This window comes from Hipposideros armiger, unplaced genomic scaffold (genome assembly GCF_001890085.2).
Source record: "Hipposideros armiger isolate ML-2016 unplaced genomic scaffold, ASM189008v1 scaffold_1500, whole genome shotgun sequence".
Taxonomy (NCBI): domain Eukaryota; kingdom Metazoa; phylum Chordata; class Mammalia; order Chiroptera; family Hipposideridae; genus Hipposideros; species Hipposideros armiger.
In genome coordinates, this window is record NW_017732850.1 from 145347 (window position 1) to 155098 (window position 9752).

Genomic DNA, 9752 nt, shown 5'->3' on the forward strand with positions numbered 1-9752 from the left:
GCTGGGAGCGCGCCTCCCCCTGACTGATGAACATGGGGGACCTCGCCTTCGCCACTCCCAAGATGGCGCCCCTGCTTCCAGCGTCCCTCCTGCGCTCCAGCCCTGCCCGACTCCACCACCTCGGCCACCCTGCCAATCGGCACCGTCCCGCGCCACCGCGCCAACATGGCGGCCGGACGTTCGGCCAGCGCGACGGCTTGCTGATCTTTTAAAATGGCGGCCGTGGGGGCGGAGTCCTTGAGCGCGGGGCACGCTGGGTGCCAGCGCGCGGGCCGCCGGGAACGGGGCGGAGCGCGGCCGCGCCGGCGCGTCGAGTGGGAGAGGTAGCCGCTGCGATGGTGAGCGGGCGCGGGGGGAGGGGCGCTGGGCCGGGGCCGGGGCCCGGGCCGGGGGCGGCGGGGGCAGCTGGCAGCGCGGGGTTCGGGGCTCTGCGCTCATGCCGGCCCGCTGCCCCTAGGATGTATTCCTCATGATCCGGCGCCACAAGACCACCATCTTCACGGACGCCAAGGAGTCGAGCACCGTGTTCGAGCTGAAGCGCATAGTCGAGGGCATCCTCAAGCGGCCGCCTGACGAGCAGCGGCTGTACAAGGTGCGGCCCCGCCGGTTCCGGGCGGGCGGAGGCCGGGGCTGGGGCCGGGGGCGGGCGCTGCCCGGAACCGCCGTCCTGAGTTTGGCAGTGGGCACACCGCGGCCGCATCGTTGATGTAAACAGTGGCGAACTCCCCCGCATAGGGGCTGTTGTTCGGACTCCGAGAGATGAAGCACCAATAGCTTTCGCTACACGGGAGGTATTGACTAAGGTCGCCTTTGAAGTCGCACGCCTGGCCCTGTGCTGATCGCCGAGGACCAACGTAGTATCTGATACCTACAGCGGTCCCACCCGCGACGTGCTGGTCCTTGACATCTCTATGGTTAAGGAAACTGAGGCTCGGCGAGGTGGCCACTTAACAGCCCAAGGTCATTGGCAGAGCCAGGATTTGATCCCCAGTGCCCTTAATCCCCTGCAAGCCCATCAGAATCACACTGCCCGCACACACTCCTTAATACAAAAGTAAAATGGAGAGTGTCAGGATGAGTCAGGTCCCCCCAGTTTTTTACCCAACAGCTATTTATTACTCCCCAACCTGCTGCTGATGTTCGAAAAGCAACCCCCTCCCCCCGCCGCCCGTTCCCCGCTTACAAACCAGCTGTAGTTATCCAGCAAGGATGGGATGGGGTTTTGGGGAATCTGGTGTGTCAGCCCCTGATTTAAGTCTCTGGCAGCATGAGGTCCCTCACCTAAGTGCGCTGATCTAATTTTGCCTGGAAACTAACTGGGAAACTGGCCTTTTGCTCCCAACTGAACCTCCACTCTCTTGGACTCTAAAGGCCTTCCCTCCCTGGTACCTACTGGGGCAACCCTGATAAAGACCTTTCTTGCCATCTGTGCCTCTTCACATGTACTCCTTCACTCATTGAAATCTACTGGCTGCCCTTTGAGTTGGCAATTCTAGTAATTCCCATCTTACAGATAAGGAAACTCACATCAAAAAGATCACTTTGTCCAGGGTGGCAGAGCTGGAATTCAAGCCAGGTCCCTGGCTCTTGAAATTAGATTCACCTGGAGTTTGGGGACAAAAACAGATTTGAGAACCCTACCCTGGGAGGTTCTGATTCGGAAAGCCTTGAGTGTAGCCCTGGAAACTGTTTGATAAACTCTGGGGTGGTCCTGGGCCCCCCTTTGGGCGGTCTCTCTTATCCTTTCTGACTTCCAGTGTAGTTGCTGACCAGAGAAGGCTTTGGGACTCGATCCTCCTGGGGCCTCTCCTGAGACCCTGCCTGCCTCTTTCCTCAGGATGACCAGCTTCTAGATGACGGCAAGACACTGGGCGAGTGTGGATTCACCAGTCAAACAGCGAGGCCGCAGGCCCCAGCCACCGTGGGGCTGGCCTTCCGGGCAGGTGAGAGGGGCAGCAGGGGAGGGTGGAAACAGCCAAAGAACGGGGTCATCAAGGATCCTGCAGTTGTTCTTCCAAGCCTTCCAGGTACAATGTCTTCCCAGACCACAAACATCAGGCAGTATCCTGTGACAGTGTATTTGTTTCCCCACACACAAAAAAGAGAAGCAAACAAGATGCTTGTAGAAACTGAAGCCTATATCATACACAATTCAAAGATCCCTAGTCAAGATATCAGCTTACCTTTACAGAAGACTTTTTTTTTCCCATCCCCCCTCCCCCCACCCCCATTCCCCTCTCCTTTGGCAGCCATTAGCTTGTTCTCTATATGGTTCTGTTTTGTTTCGTTTAGTCATTTATTTTGTTTTGTTTTTTAAGACTCCATGTATGAGTGAAATCATGATATTTGTTTTTCTTTGTCTGACTTATTCTATCTAGTATAATATTCTCTACGTCCATCCATGGAGTCACAAATGTCAATATTTCATTCCTTTTTATTGCTGAATAATATTCCATTGCGTATATGGACCACCTTTTCTTTATACATTCATTTATTGATGGACCTCTAAGTTTTTTCTGTATCTTGGCTGTTACTAATAATGCTGCAGTAAAAATAGGGGTACATATATCTTTTTGAAGTAGTGTTTTTGTTTTCTTTTGATAAATACCCAGAAGTGGAGTTGCTGGATTGCATAGCACCTCAGTTTTTAATGTTTTGAGTAACCTCCGTACTGTTTTCCACAATGGCTGCACTAGTTGAAAATCCCACCAACAGTGCATGAGGGTTCCCTTTTCTGCACATGGTTGCCAGTACTTGTTGATTTATTGATGATAGCCATTTTGACAGGTGAGGTGATACCCCATTGTGGTTTTAACTTGCATTTCTCTGACGATTAGTGGATTGGTGATGTTGAGCCTCTCTTCATATGTCTGTTGGCAAATCTGTATGTCGTTTTGGGAGAAATGTCCGTTCAGGTCCTCTGCCTATTTTTTACTCAGATTGTTTTTTTGGTATTAAGTTGCATGAGTTCCTTATATATTTTGGATATTCTTATCAGATTATTCTTGGCAAATGACCTTCTCCCATTCAGGTTGTCTTTTCATTTTGCTGATTGTATCCTTTGCTGTGTAAAAACTTATTTTGATATGATACCATTTATTTTTTCATTTGTTTCCCTTGCCCAAGGACACACATCCAAAAAGATACTGTTAAGAGTGATTTTTTTTTTCTTTTCTTTTCCTTTTTTTTTTTTAGCTGAGCCATCCTGCCACCTGTTGGCATCTCAGCTCAGGACGGGAATCGAACCGCTGTTGCTCAGAGCTCAAACTCTGGAGCGTGCTCTTAACCAACTGAGCCACTCGGCCGGCCCTAAGAGTGATTTTGAAGAGTTTACTACCTATGTTTTCTTCTAGGAGTTTTATGGTTTCAGGTCTTACATTGAAGTCTTTAATCCATTTTGAGTTTTATTTGTGTATGTGGTTGCGTGAAAGTGGTCCAATTTCTTTTTTTTTTTTCTTTTGCATGCATCTGTCCAGTTTTCCCAACACCACTTATTGAAGAGGCTTTACCCTGTTGTACATCCTTGACTTCTTTGTTGTAGGTTAATTGGCTATATAAGCAAGGATTTATTTCTGGGCTCTCTGTTCTGTTTCAATGATCTATATGTGTTTATGCTAGTACCATACTGTTTTGATTATTGTAGCTTTGTAGTGTAGTTTGATATCAGAGAGCATGATACCTCCCACTTTGTTCTTAAGGTTTCTTTGGCTATTCGGGATCTTTTTTGGTTCCATATAACTTAGAATTAGTTGTAATTCTGAGAAGAATGCCATTGGTATTTTAGTAGGGATTGCATTGAATCTCTGTATTGCTTTATGAAGTAAGGACATTTTAACAATATTTATCCTTTCAACCATGAGCAAGGTATCTTCTTCCATTTCTTCAATGCCTTAGCGTTCTCAGAGTACAGGTCTTTTACCTCTTTGGTTAAATTTATTCATGGGTATTTTATCTTTTTTTTGGGGGGGGGAACAGTACTGGGAATTGGGGGAAGGGGAATAGACAAGTTACTGTCCTTTTGTACTTCAGTCTAGTTGTGGAGGACGTTGCTTCACTGGCCCATGTTGGTATGATCATTGCGCTCTTCCCGGATGAGGCAGATCGGTTGCCGGCCTCTGGACGGCCGCTCACAGTGGCTCTTGGCAGCTCATACCGGCTGCCGGCCACTCACACTAGCTGCCAGCCACTCATGGTAGCTTATGGCAGCCCACTGCAGCCTCACTGCAGCCTATGCCGTCGCCGGTGACTCACAGCAGCCCAGCTCCAGGTCGAGCTATTGTTCACCATCTTAGCTGTAGAGGGCACAGCATCACTCCCCTCATGTGGGATCCGAACCTGGGCTCTGCTGCTCAGAGCTGGCGTCCCAAGCCAACTCTTAACCAACACGCCACTCAGCCGGCCCGGTATTTTATCTTTTTGGTGTAATTATAAAGGGGATTTTAAAATAATTTCTTCAGATCGTTAGTTATTGGTATATAGAAATGCAACAGATTTCTTTTTTCTGTTTCTTTTTTATTGGGTAACAGTGTTTTTCCAGGACCTATCAACTCCAAGACAAGTAGTTGTTTCAATATAGTTGTGGAGGGTTCAGCTCAGTGGCCCATGTGGGGATCGAACCGGCAACCTTGGTGTTATGAGCACTGTGCTCTAACCAACTGAGCTAACCGGCTGCCCCAACAGATTTCTGTATATTGATTCTGTATCCTGCACCTTTACTGATTTCATTTTTTTTTTTTTATTTTATTGGGTGAAGTCTTCAGGGCTTTCTATATATAGTATCATATCATCTGTAAATCTTGAGCATCTTATTTCCTTTCCTGTTTGGATGCCTTTTATTTCCTTTTCTTGTGTGATTGCTGTGACCTGAACTTCCAGTACTGTTGAATAGAAGCGGTGATAGTGGGCATCCTTGTTTTGTCCCTGATTTTAGAGGAAAAGCTTTAAGCTTGTTAACCTAAATATAAAAAGACCTCTCAGTGTGAGATGCAACAAGCATTTATTTGAGATCAAAAAAAGAATAGCTATTCAGGAAGCATTGATTTATGCAGAAGCCCAAATAATGTTCCAATTAGGAGACAAAGGCAATGGGTATTTATGAGAAGGGAAGGGAAACAATTATATCTATAGAAAGGAGTCATTTCTATTGGTGCAGATAACAGTGATGTTAATTCTAAACAATGTTTTAAATTTTCTGTCCAGTAGTCATAATCATTGCTTTCTTATCTTTTCAAAAGTTCATTGGGGCATAATGTTGCTTTGGGCCCAGTCCAAAAGTTATTTTGCAATAACTTAGAAAGTTATTCCAAACATTTGAAGTATATGACATGCAAGGCAGTTCCTCTGGTGTGGCAGCTCTTGCTTCATCTTACAGTGGCTCCGTTTGTTTTTTTATTTATTTTTGACAAGCTTTTCACCATTAAGTATGATATTAGCTGTGGGTTTGTCATACATCGCCTTTATGATGTTGAGCTATGTTCCTTCTATACCCATTTTGTTGACAGTTTTTGTCATAAAAGGATGTTGAATTTTGTGAAATGCTTTTTCTGCATCTATTGAGATAATCATGGTTTTTATGCTTCATTTTGTTAATATGATGTATCGCATTGATTGATTTATTTGAGCCATCTTTGCATCCCTGGGATGAATCCCATTTGGTCATGGTGTATAATCCTTTTAATGTATTGTTGAATCTGGTTTGCTTATATTTTGTTGAGAATTTTTACATCTCTGTTGATCAAGGATATTGGCCTGTAATTTCTTTTTGTAATGTCTTTGGTTTGGTATCAGGATAATGCTGGCTTTGTAGACTGAATTTGAAAGCGTTTCTTCCTCTTTAATTTTTTGAAATAGTTTTAAGAAGAATAAGTATTAATTCTTTGAATGTTCAGTAGAATTCACCTGTGAGGTCATCTCGTCCTGGAGTTTTCTTTTGGGGGAGTTTTTTTTATTATTGCTTCAATTTCATTGCTAATAATTGGTCTGTTTAGATTTTGTAATTCATTCTGGTTGAGCCTCGGTTATATATTTCTAGAAATGTATTCATTTCTTCTAGATTGTTGAATTTGTTAGCATATCACTGTAGTATTCTTTATTGATTCTTTGTATTTCTGTGGTGTTGATTGAGAAGGTACAAACCTCTTTCATATTGTTTTTTACATTTCTATTTTATTTCTGCTCTGATCTTAACTATTTCCTTCCTTCTCTTTATTTTGGGTTTTGTTTGTTCTTTTTTCTAGTTCCTTTACCAGTGGAGCTAGGTTATTTATTTGGGATTTTTCTTGTTTCTTGAGGTAGGCCTGTATTGTTGTAAACTTTCTTCTTAGAACTGCATCCCATAAATTTTGAAAAGTTGTGTTTTCATTATCAGTTGTTTCAAAATAGTTTTTGATTTCTCGTTTGATTTCCTCTTTAATCCATTGGTTGTTTAGTAGCATGTTCTTTAGTCTCCACATATTTGTTTTTTTCCAGTTTTCTTTCTGTATTTGATTCCTAGTTTCATGCCATTGTGGTAAAAAACAGTGCTTGATACGAGTTCAACCTTTTTGAATTTATTGAGGCTTGTTTTATGGCATAATATATGATCTGTCCCGGAGAATATGCACTTGGAAAAAAGTATTCTGTAGTTTTTGGATGAAATGCTCTGATAATGTCTGTTAATTTGATCTGGTCTAATGTGACATTATTAAGACCATTATTTCCTTATTTTCTGTCTAGATGATCTATCCATTGATGTGAGTGAAGTATTAAAATCCCCTAGTATTATTTTTTTATGGATTTCCCCCTTCATGCCCATTAATAATTGCTTTATATATTTAGGTGCTACTGTGTTGGATGCGTATTTAGGGTTGTTATATCCTCCTCTTGGATTGATCCCTTTATCACTATGTAATGTCCAAGGAGGCCAGGTGTTTGTGGTGATGGGAGGCAAAAGATTGGGCAGTGTAGCCAGGAACACTGAGTGGTGATCTGGCAGGTAGGTAGGCCAAAGCACCCAAATAGAGCTCCCCAGCTTACCAAGTGTAGGGGGATGTAAATAATGGTGCTCACCAGGTCCTCTGGCCAGGAGAGTTCATACAACTCTCGGCCGGCTCCCATGGCTCCCCATCGAGGCTTCCCAGCCTTCTCTGTTCAGCCTCTTTCTTGTTTGTGGTTCAGAAGCTGTTCCTTCAGCCCTCAGTTGTCTCACCGGAGTAATTGCTCCCTACATACATACATACATATTTGAGTTTGCTGCCACCATCTTGGACCTCACAGAAGACTTGAGTACCTGGCCTGACCTCTGCATTTTATTTCCAACATACCATTTGATCCTCTCGATAGCTCTGGGAGGTAAGCCCTGCCGTCCCCATTTTGGAGACGTGGACACTGAGACTTGCCAAGTCATGTGAGGAGCCACGGTTCAGAGGCAGGCAGCCGGGACCTTCCCTGAGCCAGACACCATACCAGACACTGTCTTTGCAGTGCATCACTTAATCTCCGAGCATCTCTTTGAAGGCCAGATTTGTATTGTGGCCATTTTAAAGATGAGTAAACTGCATCTGGGATGTTTTGGTCACTTGCTGGGCCTGCCAGGTCCTAGCCCTACCTGCCCCGGAGCCTGTATTCTCAACGATATGCCACCCTGCCCGAAGTTTAGAAACACGAGGGTTGGGAGTGGTGTACTTCCCCCAAGAAAAAGAGAGATTTCAATTTTATTCTTCAACAGGTATTAAGCTGTGGACCCAAGAGCTATGTGGATAGCTGGGTAAACTTGGATAAAGTTACAAAGGAATTGTTTTTCTGGCTAAGGAAGGAGCGTACAGCTTTAGCCACTTTTCAGTTTCATAAGAACTGTGCTAGGCCTTAGCAGCCCTGTCTTCAGGCAGCTACTTCACACCCCACCCCTCCCGGCCTGGAGTTCCTTCTTCATAAAGGGGGGCTGATACTAGGACCAGCCTCTCAGCCAGGCAGCTTGAGCCCCCACCCACCCCAGGCCCCAGCCTTTGAGTGCTTAGCAAACAGAAATCTTAGGGGCCTTTCTGTGGGTTCCCGCTGACCCTCAGTGATGCTGAGGCAGGTGCATAGCTGGTGCGGACTTTGTACAGATCAGACCCGTACAGGCCTTCCCTTCTGAATGGCACAAATGAGGGCTAAAAGCTCATCTCCTGTTCTGCTTCCTCAGCTAAGGCCGGGCAGCATTCTGCTGGAGGAAGTGTCCCTTTCACTTGAACAAAGGCTCCCTATAGGCTTGCAGTAACTCTTGGAAAGTGCTCATAGACCTATTTTGCAGATGGTAAGGGGTTGCAGAATTGTGTGTGGACTGGTTACTCTTGGCTTCCCCCACGGGCAAAACCACACTTTTTAGGTGGGGAATTGTTTCCTTGTGCAGCCTGTAAAAGGAAGGACAAGACACAGGTCTGTCTCCTTACCCCCAAACTGGCTTCAGTTAGGAAGATGGCAGTATTCAAATCAGGTGTTAAATGGCATTATCCAGACTTCATTTCCAAAGACTGGGAAAGGTGATGAAGGCAAGAACAGTCACTGCACATTTGTGGCTTGGAGGATGAATTAGTTAAGCTGGTCAGGTATCAACTTCAGCACTATTGACATTTGGGGCTGGATAATAATGTGGGGTTGTCTTGTGCGTTGTAGGACACTTGGCATCATCTCTGACCACTACCAGAGATGGCCATATACCCAGCAGATGCTATTTGCAGCTTCCCACCACAAGTTATGACAACCCAAACTTTTGTCGCCAGATAGGGCCAACTTTCTCCGGGAGGGGGCGCTAGTTGAGAACCTGAGCCAGGTAGAGAAAAGTCTCCCAGGTACAAGAAAACAAAGGAGTGAAGTGGGGTCATTCACTGTGCTGAGCTGACAGAAGGAGACAGGGAAGGCCTTCCTGGAGCCACGGTTCTAGTGGATAAAGCAGCTGGCCAAAAGAAACGGCCATTTTGACTAGTGGTTAAAGCAATGCACAGGGCATTGCGATGCAGAGATCGTTTATATGGGGTGGCTGGGGAAAGCTCTGAGGTGATATTGAGTTGAACCCTGAATGTCACTGAGTAGCAGACTCAAGACCAGCAAATGCAAAGGCCCTGCAGCAGGAAAGCTTGATATGGGAACATGGAGAGAGCACAGGAGTCAGTGATTGGAGAGACATTATGGCAAGGACTTGATTTTTTATTCAGAATATATTAGGTTTTAAACAGATGAAATAGAGTCCGGTTTGATTGATTTAAATCACTGGTTGATAACCAGAGAGGACGTGAAGGAAACAAGGAAAATAGGTGCACAGGGTGAGGAAAAGGGCCCCAGGATGGCAGGTTGGGGCAGGGGAGCGAGGATCAGGTTGGCCTAGAGGTAGGTGGGAGCCATTCCAGTAGGGCTTGAGTCCAGTTAGATGTAGGCAGGTATCAGGGCTGTGGAAGAGACTCTTTGTGGGGGTAGGTGTTAGCTTGGCGGTTCCCAGAAGCCTAGAGGCCGCCATCCCTTCCAGCTCTCCCCATTCTCCTCTCCAGATGATGCGTTTGAGGCCCTGCGCATCGAGCCCTTCTCCAGCCCACCAGAGCTGCCTGACGTGATGAAGCCGCAGGACTCAGGAAGCAGCGCCAATGAACAAGCTGTGCAGTGAGAGGGCCTGGTGCCCACCCTCCAGCACCCCATCCCCCCCAATAAAAGAGATTTGGGTGTCTGCCTGGTTGCTGCCTCTTTCTGTTCACCCACCCTCTCCTGATTCCAGGCATCATCACCCTCACCAGGATGGGGCCCAC

General features: G+C 45.9%; 1 protein-coding gene across 1 annotated transcript; it reads left to right on the forward strand.

Annotated features, from left to right (window-relative positions):
• Positions 1-246: 246 nt before the first annotated feature.
• ELOB (elongin B) lies at positions 247-9675 on the forward strand. The gene is made up of 4 exons (XM_019634108.1): positions 247-338; positions 458-592; positions 1838-1943; positions 9501-9675. Exons 1-4 carry the CDS (start codon positions 336-338, stop codon positions 9611-9613), a joined length of 357 nt encoding a protein of 118 aa, XP_019489653.1. The 5' UTR covers positions 247-335; the 3' UTR covers positions 9614-9675.
• The last annotated feature ends 77 nt before the right edge of the window (positions 9676-9752 follow it).

Excerpts from the sequence above, each read along its gene's own strand:
- ELOB (XM_019634108.1), top strand. Across the intron at positions 593-1,837 it reads ACGAGCAGCGGCTGTACAAG|GATGACCAGCTTCTAGATGA; the intron begins GTGCGGCCCCGC and ends CTCTTTCCTCAG. Across the intron at positions 1,944-9,500 it reads GGGGCTGGCCTTCCGGGCAG|ATGATGCGTTTGAGGCCCTG; the intron begins GTGAGAGGGGCA and ends TCTCCTCTCCAG.